We start from the raw sequence: 22,091 nt of genomic DNA, 5'->3' as shown, positions 1-22,091 counted from the left end.
CGTGTCTCTGTGAGTCTCTGTGTGTCTCTGTGTGTGTGTCGTGTCTCTGTGTGTCTCTCTCTGTGTCTCTCTCTGTGTGTCTCTGTGTGTGTCTCTCTGTGTGTCTCTGTGTGTGTCTCTGTGTGTGTCTCTGTGTCTCTCACTGTGTCTCTCTCAGTGTCTCTCTGTGTGTGTCTCTCTGTGTGTCTCTCTCTGTGTCTCTCTCTGTGTCTATGTTGTGTCTGTCGTGGGCAGTGCTGTGGGGGGAGGGCCAATGCCCATTGGCCTCTCCCCTCATGGCGTCTGTGACCATCACAGTGGCTAAACGGGGGCTCTGGACGGGTGCGAGGGGCTGGTAACCCATCCACCTTCAATTAACCACCACTAAACTACGAATTAAACATGAACCTGTAACTAATAAGCTTGTGCCGGAGGCCCCGGGGGGTCAGGCTTTTATGACGTCTCCTGGCCAAACCCCATTTGGCGGAGCCAGGAGATTGAATTTTCACCCTCGGGGCTCCTCCAGAAACAACAAAAAACCATTGCGGATGGCCGCGTGGAATGTTCGAACGCTCACTGCGGAGAGGCTGCCACTCCTCTGTCAGGAGCTGGACCGGTACCGCCTGGATCTCTGTGGCATTCAGGAGGTCCGGTGGACCGGTTCTGGCTCCTGCCACCATGAGGGGTGGACAGTCCTCTACTCGGGGCAGGAGACTGCCAAACAACAGGGTGTGGCTCTTCTTCTGAACAAAAGAATGAAGGGGGCGTGGGAGCGTGGCGGTCAGGTGTGGGAAGCTGTAAGCCCCAGGATACTTTGGGATCGCCTTCCCATCAACCAGAGGCGAGGAGTGGTGGTCGTGGCACCTTATGCCCCCACCGAAGACGAACATCCGTGGAGGGATGCAGGCAAAGCCGATGAGTCAGACGCTTTCTATGACCTCCTGTCACAGGTGCTGGCTAAAGTGACCACTCGGGACAGAGTCATCTTGTTGGGTGACTTCAATGCCCGAGTTGGTCATGATGCTGGCACCTGGTCTGGAGTGATTGGAAGGCATGGGCCAGATCAGCTCAATAATAACGGTAGGAGGCTGCTAGATTTTTGTGCAGCCCATGGGCTTGTAATTACCAACACGCTCTTCCGGCATCGGCGCATCCACACAACATCATGGATACATGCCGGGTCCAAGCAAGAACATCTGCTGGACTACATAGTGACGGACCAGCGGATGCGAGCCCATGTCCTTGACACCAGGACCTACCGTGGAGCTGATCTGCCCTCTGACCATCGACTAGTCATCTGTAAGATGCGCCTGCCTTTCTTCCACTCCGGTGGTGGGTGTACACCCAGGATCCCATTCCAACCAAAAGTGGCCTGGTCTCAGTTAGCTGATGAAAGTTGCAAGCGAGAATTTCATCATCGCTTGCAGCTGGGGTTGGCATCGTCCCCCACTCCACCTGATGTCGAGGGTAAATGGGCGAGGTTTAAGACTGTGACTCATGCAGCTGCAATGGCTGCTTTGGGTACGCGGTCCAGACCTCCCCAGAAACCCTGGCTGACAGAGGAGGTGTTCAGGTTAATTGAGAAAAAGCGACAGGCCCACTCTCATCGCCTACAGCATCCCACGTCAGAGAATGAGGAGGTTTACCGCAGCCTTCGCTCGGAAGTTCGGAGAGCCGTAAGGCGCTGTAAGGATGGGTGGTGGTCGCGGGTTGCTGAGGAGATGGAGTCTGCCTCAGTGGCCCGTGATCACAAATCACTATTTAACTCCATCAAAAAAGTAACCTGCAGCGCCACACCTATTACCATCATTAGAGGAAAAAACGGTGATCCAATCTCCGACCCCCAGGAACAGGTTTGCAGATTTGCTGAGCATTTCTGTGAGGTCCTGGGGGAGGGAAATTCTCTCAGCCAGGAAAACATCATGGCACAAAGTGGTGATAACCCTGCTGAGGCTGCGGTGCCTCAAATATTGGAAAAGGTCATCCCCTGTGAGTGGCTGGCTGAGGTGCCAGCTGTTGAGGAAGTACTGAGGGCGATCCGGAGTCTGAGACCAGGGAAGGCACCGGGCAGAGATGATCTCCCAAGCGAAATGCTGAGGGAGGGTGGCGTTTGTGCACAGACTGCCCTATATGACATCATAACAACAGTCTGGACCACTGGACGGGTTCCGCAGGACTGGAAGGATGCCCTGGTGGTCCCTCTTTTTAAGAAGGGGGACCGTACCGATTGTAACAACTACAGGGGCATCTCACTCCTCAGTGTGCCGGGTAAGGTCCTGGCAAGTATTATTCAACATCGCCTTGCTAGGCACGCTGAGGAGAGGCTTGCGGAGCCCCAATGCGGTTTCAGGAAAGGGCGGTCCTGCACAGATGCCATATTTTCTGTCCGTCTGCTACAGCAGAGGTGTAGGGAATTCCCAAAAGACCTACATCTCTGCTTTATTGACCTGGTCAAGGCCTATGATACCATCAGTAAGACTGGGCTCTGGGTTGTTCTTCGTGCTTTCGGAGTCCCTGACCCTCTGCTCACGATCATTAAGGACCTTCATGATGGTGAGCGGGCCCGGGTAAAACTACGTGGCCGGGAGTTGGAGCCTTTCCCTGTACACCTTGGGGTGCGACAGGGATGTCCTCTGGCTCCCACATTATTTAACATCTATTTTGACCGCATAGTTCGTGAAGCCTTCAATAGCTGTACCGGGGGAATTTCCATTTGGTACAGATATAATGGGAGGCTGATGGATGCCCGGGTGCGATCAAGGGATGGCTCCCTATTGGTCAACCACGCTATGTATGCCGATGATTTGGTAATAGCTGCTCATTCAGAAGAGGAGTTGGAGACGCTGCTGCTAAGACTGGAGCGTGCCACTAAGAGGTGGGGCCTTACCATCAGCCCCACCAAAACTAAGCACCTGCCTGGGTATTTTGTACCATCGGACACTCCACCCCCACAACTCCCAATTGGTGATGGGGCAGTTGTGGAGAGAGTGGATAGTTTCCCATACCTGGGCAGTGTGCTTATGACCGGCTCCAGTTTATCAGCAGAGGTCTCACTCCGAATCAGTCGAGCGGCAATATCTTTTCATCGGTTGCGTAACGCTGTGTGGAAGCTACCTGGTCTGTCGCTCTACACGAAGCTTCAGGTCTTCTCAGCCATGGTCATTCCCTCCCTTCTCTAAGCTTGCGAAACGTGGACCCCCCTAGTGGAGCATCTTCGCCGGTTGGAAAAATTTAGGCTGGCCTGCCTACGATCCATCCTGGGTTTAACCAGGCTGGATTGTGTGAGGAGCTCACAAGTCCTTGCAAGATCTGGGCAAAGTCCCATCAGTGAGCTCCTCCGGCAGGCAAGGCTTCGTTGGCTGGGTCATGTAGCCCGCATGCCCAGCCACCGCATGCCTATACAACGGATGGCGGAGGAGCGACGCTCACAATGAGCGGAGCGCCAGGTGGCTAAAGCACAGCAAGTTGGTACAGTAGGGGGCACAGGTGGCGCATCAGCCAGTCATCTCGGTCATTCGACCCGTGGCACCTGGGTCTGCCCCGTGACCTCCTGCCAGCGGGCGTTCGACACTTCACGTGGCCTCAAGGTGCACATGGCCTGGCACAAGCGTCGTGGTGACGTCACCGCCACTTAGTGGCGAATGGCGGTTGTTGTTGTTGTTGTCTGTGTGTTTGTGTCTCTCTCAGTGTGTGTCTCTCTGTGTGTCTCTCTCTCTGTGTCTCTCTCTGTGTGTCTATGTTGTGTGTCTCTCTCTGTGTATTGCAGTCGCAACTGTAGACTTGGTTCAACTTCAGCAGTAAATGTTCTCCCATCCGAGTCATCGAGTGAGTGGATGGGTGAGTGGATGGGTGAGTGAGTGGGTGAGTGGGTGAGTGAGTGGGTGAGTGAATGGGTGAGTGGATGGGTGAGTGGGTGGGTGAGTGAGTGGGTGGGTGGGTGAGTGAGTGGGTGGGTGGGTGAGTGGGTGAGTGGATGGGTGAGTGGGTGAGTGAGTGGGTGAGTGGGTGAGTGGGTGAGTGGGTGGGTGAGTGGTTGGGTGAGTGAGTGAGTGGGTGAGTGGGTGGGTGAGTGGATGGGTGAGTGAGTGGGTGAGTGAGTGGGTGGGTGAGTGGATGGGTGAGTGGGTGAGTGGGTGGGTGAGTGGGTGAGTGGGTGGGTGAGTGGGTGGGTGGATGAGTGAGTGGGTGAGTGGATGGGTGAGTGGATGGGTGAGTGAGTGGGTGGGTCAGTGAGTGGGTGGGTCAGTGAGTGGGTGAGTGGGTGAGTGAGTGGGTGAGTGGATGGGTGAGTGAGTGGGTGAGTGGATGGGTGAGTGGGTGAGTGGGTGGGTGAGTGGGTGAGTGAGTGGGTGGGTGAGTGGATGGGTGAGTGGGTGGGTGGATGGGTGAGTGGGTGAGTGAGTGGGTGGGTGAGTAGGTTGGTGAGTAGGTTGGTGAGTGGGTTGGTGAGTGGGTGAGCGAGTGTGGATGTGTGAGTGAGTGAATGAGTGGGTGGGTGAGTAGGTGGGCGCAGCAGCAGCAGCCCTAGCGGGGGGCTCGGTGAGCGGTGGGACGGCAGTTGGTGGGTGAGTGGGTTGGTGAGTGGGTTGTTGAGTGGGTTGTTGAGTGGGTTGGTGAGTGGGTTGGTGAGTGGGTGGGTGAATAGGTGGGTGAGTGAGTTGGTGGGTGTGTGGGTGAGTGAGTGAATGAGTGGGTGAGTGGGTGGATGAGTGGGTGGGTGAGTGGGTGAATGGGTGAGTTCGTGAGTGGGTTGGTAAGTGGGTGAGTGGATTGGTGAATAGGTGTGTGAGTGAATGAGTGGGTGGGTGAGTGGGTGGGTGAATCGATGGGTTGGTGAGTGGGTTGGTGGTGAGTGGGTGGGTGAGTGAATGAGTGGGTGGTTGAGTGGCTGGGTGGGTGAGTGGGTGGGTGAGTTGGTGGGTGAGTGGGTTGGTGAGTGGGTGAGTGGGTGGGTGAGTGGGTGGGTGAGTGAATGGGTGAGTGGATGGGTGAGTGGGTGGGTGGGTGGGTGAGTGAGTGGGTGGGTGAGTGGATGGGTGAGTGGGTGAGTGGGTGAGTGGGTGGGTGAGTGGATGGGTGAGTGGGTGAGTGGGTGGGTGAGTGGGTGAGTGGGTGGGTGAGTGGATGGGTGAGTGGATGGGTGAGTGAGTGGGTGGGTGAGTGGGTGAGTGGATGGGTGAGTGGATGGGTGAGTGGGTGAGTGGGTGGGTGAGTGGGTGGGTGAGTGGATGGGTGAGTGGATGGGTGAGTGAGTGAGTGGGTGGGTCAGTGAGTGGGTGGGTGGGTGAGTGGATGAGTGGATGGGTGAGTGAGTGGGTGAGTGGATGGGTGAGTGGATGGGTGAGTGAGTGGGTGAGTGGGTGGGTGAGTGGATGGGTGAGTGGGTGAGTGAGTGGGTGGGTGAGTAGGTTGGTTAGGGGGTGGTCACGTGACCAGTGAGATCTACACAGGGACACAGGTGGGGGCTAGCGGGTGGTCACGTGACCAGCGAGATCTTAGGGGAAGTATCTAGATTCTAGAGGCTCCAGGAGGTCTCTGGGTGGTGGTGGTGGTGGCCAAGGGCGTGGGGCCAGACACACGAGCCGGCAGGCAGCAGACCAGCCGCGCTCCCCGCCAGGGTGCGGGGCTCCACGCTGCTGTTGCTGCTGCTGTTGCTGCTGTTGCTGTTGCTGCTGCCATCACCAACTCGCGGTCTGAGACCTTCGTCCCAGAGAAGACGCCCCCAGCCAGGGCCGTGTCCTGCAGCTGCCCCCGGTGACCGGCGCAGTCAGAGCCTGGCGGGCCGCCAGCAGCAGCAGCTGCAGAGGTCACCTGGCGAAGGGGCAGCAGCCCCGCTGTGCTCACGTGGTGACGGTGTCATCGTGAACGCGTGTTGCCTCCGACACGCGCGTCCGCTACTCGGTTGAACCCGCGGCAGGTCCATCAGTCGGTTCACGATGGCCGTGTCAGAGGCAGCGACAGCCTGGGCTCAAGCCCTGGGTCTGGGTGTCGTCGTGGGCTCCATGCCGACCCCCCGATGCCGCTGCTGCTGCTGCTCCTGCTGCTGCTGCATGTTTAGAGTTTGTGTCTCTGTCCCCGTGGTCGCGTGGATTTTTTTCTGGGTCCTCCGGATTTCCCCCAAACACATTTGAGTGAGTTTATTTAGTGAGCGGGCGAGTGAGAGTATTTGGCAGCTGCTATAAATGTCCACGTGGTGGTGAGGATGATGATGAAGCTAATTGGTAGAGCTCTCATTTGTCATGGCCAGGTCTGGGCCTTCTGAAAGAGCTACACAGCATCTCAATGGGGGGGGGGGGGGGGCTTACCCGGTGACAAGGACACGTGGTTGAGTTTCTAGTTTCTAAGTCTCGTGCACAACAACATCATCAACAACATCATCATCACGCGGCCACCTGTTAAGAGGAGTTCCAGCCCAGGTAAGTGTTGAGCCTGGCACCTTTATAACCACCACCAGCACCACCACCACCAGCACCACCACCAGCACCAGCACCACCACCAGCACCAGCACCACCAGCAGCACCAGCACCACCAGCAGCACCACCACCACCAGCACCACCAGCACCGCCGCCACCGCCACCACCGCCGCCACCGCCACCAGCACCGCCACCAGCACCACCACCACCATCACCGCCGCCAGCACCACCACTAGCACCACCACCACCATCACCGCCGCCACCACCAACACCACCACCACCCCACGGTGGTGATATATCACCACGCATTCAGACGCTGTCTCCCCGACAGACCTGGTCTTCACCTGAGGATGGCTGCTTGCGTTGTGGCCGAAACGTCGTGAGAATAATTTTATTATGTTTTATTTGTATTATTTTATTATTTCCCTTCTACGTGACTTTACAGAAAGAAGAACCAAGAAGATCACTGCAAGTGAGCTTCTTCTCTTTCGGTGAACTAAAGTTTACGAACTGAAGAAGCTCCCAGCATGTTCAGCGAAACGTCGTACATCGTGCCAAGCAACAGGCGATTACAAGCCGAATACGCATCGGAGCTAAGCGCTTGAACCTGCAATTGTAAGTGCCCAAAGGAGACCGCTGACTGAGTGACGAGATGCAAAGCCTGCCAGTTTCCCAAGTCTTAAGAATGTTCGCAGGAATGCACTTTATTGATAGAAGCAGCAGTTCCAGCGATGGACACAGCGATGCAATCTGACCCGGGTGCTGGTAGCACAATGACAAGCGTTTCTAAAATAATAAAAATGAAATGGTAAAGGTGCAAAGCCCTGGCAATTCTCGCTCAGATCACTGCCGGCACTTGCGGGAAACCCCAAAGGAGCCCCTTTGGAAGGTACTTGTTCAAGCCAGACGTCTTGGCAGAGTACCCACACTTTACCCCACCACACGTGATGATCCCTGCCCATCAACACATTTCGGTGAACCCATTGATACTGCTGGGTGGGTAGAAGCGGTGGGGGGGGGGGGGTAAGAGAAAGTGCCCCTCTCTTTCAAATTGCCGCACCGGGAGATCAAAGCGAACCGGCGACCTCCAGGGATCGCGACTCCAGTGCGCGGCTTGCCGTGCTCACCGCTGCGGCAAGTGTCGTCTTCAAAAGCCAAAAATCCCATTCTTTTGTTGGGATCAGTTTCTAAAATCAATTATTTTTTAAAAAACACACTTGACCAAACCGACGGCAGCTTCTCGGATGCACGCGGAGGCGGCGGGCAAGACGCAAAACAATGGCGAGAGGACCTCTCGCGAATCCAGAAGAGGCATTCCCCAACCCCTCCCATCCCACCGCTCCCCCCAAGCATGTACCCACGGGGGGGGGGGGGGGGGCACGTTTCCACGAGAATATCGCGCCACGGCGTTCGCCTCCGGAGGGGTGGGGGACGGAAAAAAAACCCCGCAAACAAGAGCCTCTATCAGCCAGAGGCAGACCACCCCCCCACCCCCCTCTTAGGGGCGTTTCCCCACTTGTCTATTTGAAGGGCATCTGGATGGAGGAGCAGCTTTTGTAATGGTTGGGGAACTTAACGCGGGTTAATTATACAAGTACGTCAACGATACGGTCGGTGCCTCTCGCTACGGCACCCAAGCGACCTCGCGACTACAGACGGCGCTGCAATTGTCGACTCTTGTCAGACCTGCCCTCGGTGCTGCGTGCGGTCAGCTCGTTGCTTCATCCTCCACATGGCCGCTCCTCTCATCCGGCTGGCGAATGGTTTGCCTCTGGGTTGGATCATCGAAGTTGAGGCTCTCATGTCTTCGGGGGTGGGAAGGAAAGAAACAGAAAACATTGAGGTTAAATCAACAAATCACGCGCACCTGTGTACGTATGCGTTTGCGTGCGTGCGTGAGGAGCGGTAGTGTAGCGGTTAGCGCGCTGCGCTACAAACCTGGCGACACGGGTTCGATTCCCGCTCACGGCGAACACCAGTGACGATTATACGAACCGGTCCTGGGCCTACCATAGGTCGACTCAGCCTCAAATGAGTACCTGCTGCGGAGTGCAAACATCGCCACTGGGGAGACAAAGGCGGCTGGGCGTGGTGCTGGCCACCCACCCCCTCGTGTGCTGTGCCGGCCTTCATAGGTGCTCGCGAATGACACTTGCTCAAAGAGTCTGTTAGAGCTACACGGGGGATCGTTGTCGTAGTGTAGTGTGCATCTGCAAGTCATCTCGACCAGTCAACCCACGGCACCTGGGTCTGTCCCGCGACCTCCTGCTTGCGAGCCTTCCAACACTTCACGTGGCCTCAAGGTGCACCGCGCACTGGCACAAGCGACGTGGGGATGTCACCGCCACTTAGTGGGAATGTAGTCAGACGGGTCACTGGTTCGGTGCGTGCAGCGGACACAACCACGGTGCCAGCATCTTGCATCCGCCCCCCGCGCGCGACGCTGTCCACTCGGCAGCATCAGCAGCAGACAAGCCACAGTCGCGTTTGGCAGGTCGCGGGCGGTGGGGTCAAGTGTGGGTGCTCCCTCCTGTCCCAAGACATCTGGCGAGCGTGCAAGAGGAGGCCACAACACCCCCCTCCAGAGTGACTGTCTCGGGCTCCTTGCAGTGGCGGCCCTTCCACCAGCAGTGGTGTCAGCGAGCAGTTGCAGGGCTGCGCCTTTATTTAATTATCGTGCGCGCAGTGACTCGGCACGCCGATGAGAGCACCGCAAGCCAGGCGACGCGCGTGTCGATTAGTTTAGTTTGCGTTTCTGACAACGGGCCCCAGAAGATGAGATGACAGAACTATTTGTGAAATCGCTCCATTGAGCGCCTTCATGCACACTGGGATCGCACAGGTCGTTCATTTTCTTTGTGCAAAGTTCCGCGTGTCAAACTGAGAACATCCCTGATCAGGGCTGGAATAAGCCCTAAGTAGAAACAAACTAACAAACGAATTTAATGTAATGGTGTTTTATGCAGTCAATATGGACTGAGCCGAGAGCATGCATTTGTATGCAAGTGCTTAAAGAAAAAGTGTTAACCTCGTTTCGTGTTTAACGTGTGACATTTCAAGAGGGCAGAATAATAATAAAATAATAAAAATACAACGTAACAAAATGAAATTCTCACGACGTTTCGACCACAACACAAGCAGCCGTCCGCAGGTGAAGAACAGACGCTGTCTCCCCGACAGCCCTGTTCTTCACCTGAAGACGGCTGCTTGCGTTGTGGCCGAAACGTCGTGAGAATTGTATTTTATTATGTTTAATTTTTATTATTTTACTATTTCCCTTCTACGTGACTTTACCGAAAGAACCAAGGATATGAATCCCTGCAGTCACGAAAGCATCAAATCGAAATTTAGGCCAGAATAAGTTCCATTTGCAAGCGTGACCTGGGACATTCATTTGTTGTGTGTGTTGAGTCCCAACCGAGTCGTTTGCCGTTGCAATTGTCGACTTTGGCAAACTTGGACCCTGACGCCAGCACACACAATGGCCTACTCTTGCGAATGACGTCAAGAGATATTGTCACGGTTATTACACTCGCAGTGATAAATCAGGAACATTCAGTCAGTGCATCTGCTCTGCTAATGAACCAACGGGTCAGCGACACGGACAAGGACAATCAATGGGTTCATTCAGGAGCGGGTGAAACCGTGAAACGGATCTAGGATGTCGGCGGCGTTGACTCGGCACTCCGATTCCCAAGGACACCTCGCCATGTGGCACGAAGCCTTCTTGGCCCAAGCATCCAGTAATTTAGCTCGACCTCGAGTTGATCATATAAAATATCTTCTTGGTTCTTTTGGTAAAGTCATCACGTAGAATGAAATAATAAAATAATAAAAATAAAACATTATTCTCACGACGTTTCGGCCACAACGCAAACAGCCGTCCTCAGGTTTTCTGACTTTACCGAAAGAACCAAGAAGATGAATCCTTGCAGTCACGAAAGCTTTAAATCGAAATATAAAATATATTCGTTTCAACTTGTCATGCACCGCACAGAGTTGCACTCACTCTCGAAGACGACGCAGGAAGGCAGCCAAGCGCTGAGCCGGTGCCTACTAACAATCGCCCAAGCTCTGTGGGTCCTCTATATATCAAGGTGCATTCGGTCAATCCACTTCTGAAAAGGAAGCCAATAGGTCAGTGGGTTTTACCTGCTAAAATAAAAGTCTAGTTTTCGGTAAAGTCACGGAGACAGCTTGTGTTGCCTCCGAAACGTCGTGATTTCATTTATCCGTTCCATTTTTTCTACCTACGTGATTTTACCGAAAAAAACAAAGAGTATGGATCCTTGCAGTCACGAAAACTTCCAATCTAGAATCGTCTAGTTTTATCCGTATACATATAAATGTTTTGTGATTTGCTCACCTTTCCTACACATCGGACTTGTATCGTGTATTGCGTTTGTTGTTGTAACACTCTGACCCTGTCACCCCTGCTGAACATCTGTGAAAAATAGCTTTATAGCTCAATGGATTCCTCCTGCAGTACAAACAAACATTCCGATTCTGATACAGGAGGCTCTCAATTATCCGCGCTAATGACGAGGAGGACGGACGGGGATTTAAAAAAAAAATCGCGGAAAATCCAAAAATACAACCATTTTCCGTGGATTATCGATGCCAAACACCACGAATATAGGTATAAATCACCGATGGATGCACGTGCTCAGTGACAACACTTTCCTGCTCCGCCGCCACAGAAGAGTCCGCCCACTAAGTGGATAGCAGAGCCCACCCCAGCAACAGCTATCAAACTCCTCCCCCCACCCTTGTAAAGATCTGGCAACTACTGTACTGCAGGGGTGGTCACGTGGATTTCGGATCAACCGGAGCACTTATTTGTTCGGCTTAAGCACGTGACTTGTCACGAACGTTTTCAAAAATAACAATGCACAACTGTGTCGAGGTCGTTAATTTGGTCTCAAAGGGAAAATCCGCAATTTATTCATTTACGTCAAAATCCCAGGCGTGCGGTCAATCCTCAAAATCGGATAAACCGCACGCGGATAATGGAGAGTCTCCTGTATTTCGGTCGCCAGCTCCCTGTGCGCACCCGGCGCCACGAGATACCCCCCCCCCGTGTGTCCCTCCCCGCCCCACCTACTGCCTTGTCGCTCACCCTTGGAGCAGACACGCTTGCACGTTTCCTCGTTCGCGAAGTTGTTGTCGTTGCCGTCACAGCCGCTGTAGTGAAAGATCTCGCACGCTTGCTTCTCCACGTTGTAGAAGTAGCGCGGCTTATTGTCCTCGCAGTCGCCCCGCGCGGCCGGCCACAGGCAGATCTTGGGGATCCCTGTCCGACGAGATTGCCAAGAGAATCGGATCGCGGTTCGGTCAACGGTGGGTGTGCCACGGCTGGACCAGTGTTCTTCATTGCAAGGCCCACGGGCCGCTGGTAAACCCTGGTGGCCTTTAGTGCAGCCCCTGATGTGTGGGCCCCCCCGCCCCCCCGACAACATACAAATGTGAAAAACACCCCCTTGCAGGAGGCGTGGCAGCACTCAAGTAACTTGGGACTTTTTGACCTGAAACAGGTGAAAAATAGGAGGCACAGCCCTGCAAGGTCTGGCGCCCCTGCGCGCCCCAGTTGGCGGAAGGGCCTCCCACTCTTCTTAAGAGGGGAATCTTTGGCCAGCTCTTCCCACCCCGTCGAAAAACTCCTCGAAGGAGTTGGGAGTGGCCGCACTTTCACCCGAAAACAAAATAAGGAGTTTAAAATGGAACGCAATGGGGGAAAAAACCCTACGTGGTGGGGCGGGAAAGACTTTGCAAATCTAGGACAGCTGTCTGTGGCAGAGGGCGCATTAACCCCAGAGGGCGCATTAACCCAAGACCATCTTGTCACATTGCATCTCTTTGCTCTGCGTAAAAACAGCCGTCACACAGTAAGCGTTCACGTCTCTCTTCACAATCTTTCTCTTGGCAGGAATATAATTTTTTTGCAGGAGCCGTGCGGGAGAGGAATTTGTGTGGCGGCTTTCACCGAAGCAATCGATGAAGCAAAACACCAACGCGCGCCTTTAAGGAGGTTCAGTTTACATGCGAGGCAACAATACTGATGAACTTTTAATTCAGGAATCGATTGTTACGTTTCTGTCTGCCTGGTCCGCAACGTCTCGCGCGTACTCTCTTCGTCGTAGGTTTCGTTTCGTTTTGCTCCATCCCATTCACTTCCATGAGCCTCCAGACAACGTTAGCAAATCATCAGCATATGCCTCATTTGTAGCGTGAGTATATTACGTAAAGAAAGGTAAAGGTGCAGCTCCGCAATTGCTTGCTCATGCCACTGCTGGCAGAAGGCCCTCCGAGGGAGCTCTAGAGAGTCCTCCTAGACCAGGGGTCGGCAATCAAAATTCAGTTAAAAAACCCTGCGTGGCAATAAACATCTCGCCACCACGGCACCATTCCTTGCACCGAGGATTTGATTCCGTGCACCAGGAACTTCCCAATGCCACATACGGGGCTTGATTTCTCACAAAATATTTTCATATTTTCATATTTTGTGAGGACCCACAAAACTCCCCCCCCTCCCTTGTACCACCCCCACCACTCTGAGGAACAGGTGGGGCCTTGGGGAGCAGGGAAGTATTTTCTGTAACTCAGCCCAGGACGGCTCTGGCCGAAATAAAGCCGCCCTGGGCACGTGTTCACGTTAAAACACGTGCCCAGACAAACTCGATCCGCATGCAGTTCGTACGGAACGGTAATAAATGACCAGCAGGGTTTCGGATATTTTGCTTCCCATTCGAACAGTAATAGTGCCAACCTGACCAACCGAGTGGCTTATGAGAAGAAAAAAGGGTGGGGGGGGGGGGGGCAGAGGGCAAGGCGGAGGTGAAAAAACATCAGAATCAGAATATGTATTTACACTGGAGAAATACAAAGAGCTATGAAGCTCTTTTTCACAGACGCCCAGTCAAAGGGCCGCTGCAGCGTTGTCCGAACGAGATAGAACACTTCGCTCTGAGCAATGCATCGGTGTCTATCGATCCCACCGCTCCGCTTCAGCGCAAGAGGAGAGAGAGAACACCAAGTAGAATCATCGATTCCACACGGCCTCGTCGTCAACATCCAGAGGTCATCGTGGCCAAAGCCGTCGATGCCACCACCACAGCCGCCACCACGGCACCTCATCACCGGCAACTTCCACCCTGCGCCTGATCCCACCGCTGATGCACAGTCGACACATGACCTCCAATATCTGCCCTGACAGTCGAAACTAAAAACTTTCGACTACTTTGTATTTTACCAGGTAAGGCCCACCGAGCTATGAAGCGATGTTGAAGAAGCGACCGCCACAAATGATAGCTCGGCGAATTGGCTTATCGCACGGAAATGTACAGCAACCAAATACTCGAAATGCGTGATGTCGATTCTCAATGTGGAGGGAAAAATCGGAGGAGCCTGAAAAATATCCACACGACCACAGGGAGAGAGACAAGCAAACGCCACATGTATACAGACAGGTGTCAGTGTCGGAATCAAACCCACGATCGCCTGCATACCAGACAAGGGAGTTAACATCTCCTAGCCACCGAGGAGCCCCCCCCCCTCCCCGCGCCATGTGCTCTTTGGCCTTCTCCTCGATCGCCGCCCTCACGTGGTGGAGACCACCCAGCACCGCGTGGCCCTCTCCCACCCTCCACGCACGTCCCAAAGAGCACTGCTGCTTCTGCCTCACGGCCTTGCAAAGGCACCAATGTGCACGCGCAAGCTCGTAGCACACGTCACCGCCCCGCCCCCCGCCGCGTGACGGTGACAGACCTCGCACGCCCGCCGCGGTGTGCACAAGTGCGATGATTCCAACTTGGGGTCAACTCCTGCGATTTGTAGTCTCCATTTGCGTTCCCCTCAGTGCCGCGCACCTGACTAATCACGTGCGGTGCAGTTTCCCGTTGATCGAAATATTGATTGCCGTGATCCTACCCCCCCCCCCCCCGACCTTATCGAGTCTCCACCGTGCACCAGCGCATGCTCAGCGGCCAGGGGCGCAGTCCCACATTGGGAGTTGGGGGGGGTGGGTGTCCTACTCGTGAACGCTTCCCCGTGGTTATCGGTTAGATTCCAGATAGGTTCCGGTGAAGTCGGCCCCACCCTCGCTTCGTCACGGACAAGAGGAGTTCCGCCGCAACTCCAACCGTATTAAACCTACGGCAACTCCTGGCCACTGACTCGGTACTAACCCCCGCTGGTCGTGGGCTCCCCCGTGTACGATAGGGATCCATCGGCAGCACAATCGACATCTATGTCGCCTTGCTGCAACGGAGGAGTTAAAAAAAAAACGGACTCGAAAAAAAGAGTACCGCGATTTTCTTTTCTAAAATGCCGCAGGGCGTCTCTTGGGCCGTACGTATCTTAAAACGCGTCGAAGCTACGCGAGGCCTTGCCACCCGCACGGCGTGCCCCAGAGGGGGCCGCACGCGTCACGTGTAGGCCCAGCGTCGCACGGACCTCTGGTGTTGGGGCGCCTGCAGCTCTCCACGCACTCCTCGGCGGTGCGGAAGTTGTTGTCGTTGCCTCCGCAGCCGCCGTAGACGAAGCTCTCGCACCGGCCCGTGGTCATGTTGTAGAAGTGGCGCGCGATGGCGGCCCGGCAGCGGCCAGTCTCCGGCTCCAAGCGGCACTTCTTGGCCACCTCTGCGACGTGTGGGGGGGGATGGGGGGAGGCACGGCAGGGAGTTTAAACACCGACGTGCAAGGGCGATGACGATGGCGGTGCGTGCAGATGAATGTCGCTGCGGGACTAAATTCTCTGGCGTGTGTCGTGATGGCTACTGCAAGATCGGACGTTCAGTGCTCGCCCGAGCTGCTTTGGTTTCTGGTGGCCGAACGGATACATGAGGAGGTCGCACTCGTTACGCACAAAGTGCTCGCCACAAAAGAACCACAATACCTCGCTGATCTCGTCAAGGAGCATAAACCATCATCACGCAAACTCCGATCATCCTCGCAGCAGATTTTGGCTAACCAAGACGGTCACCGCATCACACGCTTTCAGATGCAGCCGTCTGGAATGCTCTTCTGTCCCATATTAATAAGCTAATGGACCTATATGCACTTTCAAATCTAGTTCGAAAACTAATTTCCTTAGAACTGCTTTTTTTGTGTTTAGTTTGTTGTCCTTTCCCCGCACCTCTGATGAGCACAGTTGGCTACGTACAGTGCGAAACAAGTTCAACATACATACACAAATAGCACTGGTGGCAAGCGGGCGTTCTCACCACAACCACGTGCTCAGGGGGGGGCTCATCCTTGCACTGCAGTCGGTTGGCGGTGGTGAGATGTTAAATCCCTCGCCTGGTGTGCAGGAGGTCGTGGGTTCGTTCTCGACCCTGACACCTGCTGCTGTACATTTGAAGTTTGCGCGTCTCTCTCTTCCTGTGGTCGCCAAGAGTTTTCTCCGGGTCGTCCGGTTTTTCCCTCCACATTTTCAAAAAACATAAATTTAGAGTATTTGGCTGCTATAAATGTCCACATGTTAAGCTACCTTGTTGAGCTATAACTTCTGAAAAGGAGCTGGGCCTTGCCAATTAGGGTAATCTGTCTGCCTTTCCCCCCCTCTTCATAGCCCGGTGTGAGAGAGCGTTTAGACCCTGTAGATTCCAGACCTTGGGAGTCAGGACACTGTAAATCATTATTGTTAGAACCGCACCCTCCCCGTGGCCCTTCAACCCACTCGCCACTTTTCTCACAGCTGCAATTAGTTTGGGGCATACAGCTCATTTAGGAGTTGTGCATTAATGCTGACAAAAACCAAACTGAACAAGCTTTGTGAGAAACCATGAGCAGAAACCCTAACCCAACATAGTAAACTCAACCCAAGGGGAGGTGGGAAGGAGGTGCAGGAGGTGAGGACGAGGGGGGGGCTGACAGGGGAGGGGGCTGGAAAGGTGAACATATCTCATGTATCCCAAGGTTCATATAAGATATAGTATTCTGACCCCGAGGCCCAAATTCCATGTTTTTAGAAAGAACACAATATCTCGCCATGTGGGGCTCTCCGGCACGCGAGGCCACCGGGGGTCACGTACGTACTCGACGTTGAACTTCTTTCGCGCCGTGCGCAGCTGACCCCGCTAATCGGACTGTGCGGGGGAAGGACAACAAACTGCCTGAGCGCTCGTTGCCCTCGATAGCCGCCGGCGGCGGCGATGGTGACGTGGTGGGTGCGGGCGCCTACTCTGCACCGTCCCGCAGGCGATGCGGCACTCCTTGTACGTCTCGAAGTTGTTGGCGTTGCCGTTGCAGCCGCCAAAGTCGAACTCCTGGCAGCGCTGCGTGTAGCGGTTGTAGAAGAAGCGCGGGATGAGGGCCCGGCAGGGCCCAATCTCGCTGTCCATCGTGCAGATGGCGCGCGTGGACTGCCCCTCCTCGCTCTCGTCGCCTGCAGGGAGAACGAGGAGGACCCTATAACAAACAACTACTTTGTACGCGCATGTTTACGCTGAACTTCTTTCGAACCATGCGTAGCCAACCGTGATAATCGGAGTTAAGGCCCACCGAGCTGAATAGCTCTTTTTAAGACGCGACATGCCCGCCACAAATGATAGCGTAACGAAGTGGCTTGTCGCGTGGAAGTTTATCGCAGCCGAATACTCTACAAATGCACATGGATTCTAGACTGCAAACTTCAAAAATACAGCAGCAGGCGTCGGGGTCGGGATCAAACCCACGACCTCCTGTATACCAGGTGAGCTAGCTAACATCTCATAGCCACCACGGCACCACTCTAACCACTGTGGCACCCCGGGGCTTAACTCCTGTCGTAAAAACGACGGCTCATGCACCGTACATGTTTGTCTCATCAATGTCGGGTTCAATCACAATGCCGCAGGCCACAACAACAAGCTCCCCGCCCAGCCACTCAGTCACCCGTGCAGGTCGAGATGCTGCTTCTCTTACTGTGTCTTCCCTGGCAGCGCTCGACTGTGGAATTCCCTCCTTCCACCATCGTCTCTTTTGCCGAGCTTTTGTTTTAAACAATGATTGGCCTTGCTCAATTGAAAAAACACGCTTAACAAGTATTTATTACAATTTTGACAAGTGCTGTTGGTTGCTGGCCGTTTTGACGTTTTGGGCCAATGTTCAGCCTCTGTGTTAAAAAAAAGTGCGCTATTCATGCCATTCTTTGAGCTATCGCGAAGGCTCATCCATAAATTACTTCATTGCTCAAGTTCATTGTGGAATGACGCACAAACATGTTTCAACAAAATCGGTAGCAGTGTAACAACATATTTTCTCTCCATGTGTGTCTGAGTTCAACGTACGATCATTTTACTTTTAAGATCATACCAGTGAGAGTCGCCGCATTCTCCGGATTATTGCATGCGTGTGTGTGCGTGTATGTGTGCGTGTGCGTGTGTGCGTGTGTGTGCGTGTGTGTGTGTGTGCGTGTGTGTGTGCGTGTGTGTGTGTATGTGTGTGTGCAACCCGATTTAAATAACATTATTGACACGGAGCACAAGTTTGGGGTGCATCTTACTCGCTGGAGCATATGATAGTCATTTGAAGGATACAATATGTACGTGCATTATGTTTTGCAAGCCTTGACCAACATTTGGCAAATTGCAACCGCGCATTTTCAATCGAAACATGAGGTGAAACTAATTTTCTATCAGCTTCTCATCTGACAAATGTAATGAATTGTTGCCTCTCCAGACTAAGAGCTTGCGCGCCACGCTTGGAGGGGTTATGTCTACCACTGGATATATATTGTATGCACACCGACATCTTAAATATCGCTGTGCCCCATTTGAAAGCTTGAAATGTAATACTGCTGCTTCATTAACCAAAAACCTCCCGATGGCTTTCACGTAATATCTTTGCGACAACAATAAAAACACCATTACAATATAAATGGTGTAAAACTGCTACATTCATTAATGAATTAGCTGTTATTTGTTTGCACGTAACTATCGCAATATGCAACTGCATGTTGCCTAATATCCAAAAACGCACATGGCTAATGAGGATGCAAACTCACGCTTCATTGACTTCAGGCTGTCACGCGTGTATTAGTATCATTAGAGTTTTAAAAAAACCCCTCGACGTTCATCACGATGGACAGAGGAGCTTCCCAGTTTAACGTCGGCTTTCGCGACCAATATCATCCACAATAGAGTTTTTTTTGGGTTATATCGCGTAGAAATATTTAAATGTTGTGTCGTCAAAAACCAACTGCCACCCGACACAACCAACTAGTAAGGGTTGTCACGTAAACAGAACGTACCAATTCGTCACACTTATCAGCACACATCTATTTTACGCGATCTAACCCCAAAAAAAACTCCATCACGAGTGAGCTGCTTTCCCACCAACCGGTGCCAAATCTCAGCACCACAGAGCGTGCCTGCCCCTAGTCATCCGGCCGTTCACCGCTCTTAAGGCTGCCCCACACACCGATGTCCCATGGAGAGGGGGAGGGCGCACCGCTCGCCGTGGCCGCAACGCCAAGAGGTCCCAGCGGGACGTGGCGGGCGACGGCTCATTCCCAACACGAGCGGCCACTCGTAGCGTTTGCGTTCATGCGCAGCCTTGTCCGCGTTAATCTTTCCCTCAATCGCAGGTCTTAAGATCGGGGAATTCGCAGGTTAAACTCGTAACTTACGGCTCCTTTATCAATCCACTGCGGGACGAAGGTCTCCCCAATACACGTTTGTCGTGTGGATTCGTTTGACTATGCCGTACCACGGTGTCGTGAGAGCAGCGGGCTTGGTGAAGCTATGGAGGGGGGCCAGGAGCAGTTCACATATCACTCGCTGCCGCCTGTCTTTGCCGTGTGAGGCAATCGAACTCGGGTCACTCGGTTCGTAGTACGGTGCACCAGCCATTGCGTGAACGCTCCCTCCACTGACTTTATACCCTTGACAGAAACCAAGGACACTTCAATGATGTCGACATAACCATCCGCGTCAGCACGCTCGTATCTCATCAAGAGTTGTCATTGTCTTATAATGTACTTGTACTGCCTCTGAGGAGTGGAGGGTTTTTGTTCTTCATTTATTCTTCACGAATGTTTCAGCATTTTTCAGCGATTGAGGCTGGTGATGGAATGAGAGCCAAAGGAGGGAAGAGATGGAGAGAGGAGGAGCACGTGGATTGGGGAACAAATGAAAATGAGAAGCGTCACACGGTCAAATTTTGATTTATTAACTTTCGTGACTGCAGGGATTCATCTTCTTGGTTCTTTCGGTAAAGTCACGTAGAAGGGAAATAATAAAATAATAAAAATAAAACATTTTAAAATAATTCTCACGACGTTTCGGCCACAACGCAAGCAGCCGTCCTCAGGTGAAGAACAGGTCTGAATGTTTCATTCATGTTTCATTCAGACTGTCTCCCCGACAGACCTGGTCTTCACCTGAGGACGGCTGCTTGCGTTGTGGCCGAAACGTCGTGAGAATTATTTTATTATGTTTTATTTTTATTATTTTATTACTTCCCTTCTACGTGACTTTACCGAAAGAACCAAGAAGACGTCACACGGACAGTGAGAAAACGTAAGTGGGATGCTTGGGCAGGACATATCTCGAGAAGAATGCTTGCGTACGGTGCGAAAGAAGTTCTACATACGCACAATGGTGATGGAAATGGCAGCAAAAGAAGGGCCCAGAGAAGTGAGCACGTGTAACACATGTATCCATCAGCGGCCAAACACAAATCAGACTCCCACGCGGACCAAGAATGACACGAGGATGGCATTAGGCAGATCAAGAACGCTGACAACGGCAGCCCAAGGGAGAGATTGTGCCCAGAGAGCGTGGGGGAGGCGTCCAGCCAGCAGTGGACAGAGACGGGATGGCAATGAGCATCCAGGACAGTTGCTCCCACTGCGTAGTTGCTGGGTCAAATTGCACGGGATTAATAGGAACTGAAGAACTCATTTATTTACAACGAGTTGCCTTTTGTGTTCAATTTGTGGTACTTTTCCGCGCGCCTGCGACGAGCACGGTTGGCGACGTACGGTGCGAAAGAAGTTCAACGTGCACACGTGTAAGAGCACATCCCACTCGGATTAATGCTCCGGGTAATTCATCGCAGCACGGAAACAAACGCAGTGCACGCACCATGCAGACGTGCACGGCGCGAACACGTGAACTATAAACTATCGAACGGTCTTCTCACAATCGAGAACACGTCCACTCTCCCACTCACCCTCTCACTCACTCACCACCACCACCAACTCCACCACCACCAACACCACAAACCCCTCCGGCAACGGCGTTGTGGTCCAAAACGTGTCGGAGAGAGACAAAGACGGCCGCGGCGGTAGCTGCAACACTCTCGGCATCATCATCACCTCCTGCTGCTGCTCTCGCTGCGATCGGGAACAACAACCCCCCAAGCGCCGCCATCATCACCATCATCTTCATCTTATCCTCCAACTCCTCCCGCAGTGCGCGCTGCAGTCGCCGCAACACGAAGATGGCGGCGGCCACGTGGAGGAGGAGGCTTCGTCTCCGCTGTGCTCGCGTCAAGGCCGCGCGCCCTTTAAACATCGTCACGTGGCTCGCTCATTGGCTGGGGGGGGGTGAGGGGGCGTGCTGAGGCTACGGCACAACGGCGGTGTCGAGGTTTTGCCGGCTCGGCGACTGGGAAACGCTCTTGCAATCTGCTCCGTCGTGCCAGCCGTGCCCACCACTGCCAATCGGGGCAACCGCCTCGGGCCCCGTGCTCTGTCTCCACTCGTTTTGTCGTTCTCGTGTTCTGCTCTCTCTGTGTGTGTGTCTCGGCTGTTGTCCCTCTCTGCTTTTGTCTGTTCTTCGTGTTTGTGTCTTGTCTCTCTTTAAAATTTCACACTTCACTTCTAACTAAGCAATCTTTGAAAAACTTAATCGAACAGGCTATGCGTTAATTGTGCGTTGACCGACTCTCTGTGTTGCATTACATTTCCAAATTTTGCTAGGTTATTTAATTCAGTGTGTCTCTCTCCCTGTCTTTTGCACCGTACCACTCACCGTGCCACTCATTGACATGCTAATTTCTCTAACCCCTCCCTCTCTCGCCGCCCCCGCCCCCTCTCTCTATTTAAGGCCTCAACACAGAGGCGTGGTGTCTCTGTGTGCCTATGTTTGTCTCTCTCTATGTATCTCTGTGATATCTGTCTACTTCTATGCCTGTCTATATGTCTCTGGTTCTGTGTTTTATCTCTCTCTCAAATTTAGCATTCTCCGGAAGAACGTAATCAACCAGGTAGGGTGTTGACTGTTATGTTATCCGAAGTATACTAGATTTGTGTTTCTATTTCATTTATACCTGATGATGCTTGCTTGTGTTGCAATCGAAACGTCGTATGCTAGTATTTAATTTATTATTTTATCTTTATACGTCACTTTACCGAAAGAACCAAAGAGTAATTCCTGCAGTCACGAAAGCTCCAAATTAAGTTTGACACATATATATAGTTTGTGCATTCATTGGTGAACGAATTGGTTTGTGCATTCATTACCATCAACTCACTGCGATTGAGAACCCGGTGTCATCACAACTCAGAGCACGTGAGTTTATAGTTCTCTGTGTAAGTCTATGGGTCTCTATGCATTACTATGAGTCTCTTTTAAAATATGGGATTATATATTCATTCATGGGTCTCTGTGCATGAGCCACTCGTGATGGGGCTGAGACCATCAACTTATACTAAACTCTTTGTATTTTACCAGGTAAGGCCCACTGAGCTTTATATCTCTTTTTCAGAAGCGA

The 22,091-nt window shown here is 53.0% G+C and overlaps 1 protein-coding gene across 1 annotated transcript; it reads right to left on the bottom strand.

Moving 5' to 3' along the window:
- Nucleotides 1–7,848: 7,848 nt before the first annotated feature.
- Nucleotides 7,849–20,810, bottom strand: LOC133362746 (thrombin inhibitor hemalin-like). The gene is made up of 5 exons (XM_061581672.1): nucleotides 20,692–20,810; nucleotides 16,573–16,776; nucleotides 14,844–15,029; nucleotides 11,512–11,685; nucleotides 7,849–8,197 (listed from the first exon to the last, which is right to left on the bottom strand). The coding sequence occupies exons 1-5, from the start codon at nucleotides 20,762–20,764 to the stop codon at nucleotides 8,073–8,075; spliced, it is 762 nt and encodes a 253-aa protein (XP_061437656.1). The 5' UTR covers nucleotides 20,765–20,810; the 3' UTR covers nucleotides 7,849–8,072.
- Between the last annotated feature and the right edge of the window lie 1,281 nt (nucleotides 20,811–22,091).

The sequence above is a fragment of the Lethenteron reissneri genome, unplaced genomic scaffold (assembly GCF_015708825.2).
Source record: "Lethenteron reissneri isolate LAM-NWPU_2019-01 unplaced genomic scaffold, ASM1570882v1 scaffold_1603, whole genome shotgun sequence".
In the NCBI taxonomy this organism is placed as follows: Eukaryota; Metazoa; Chordata; class Hyperoartia; order Petromyzontiformes; family Petromyzontidae; genus Lethenteron; species Lethenteron reissneri.
The sequence above is the reverse complement of the archived record's forward strand: the minus strand, read 5'-3'. Positions and strand labels throughout refer to the sequence as shown.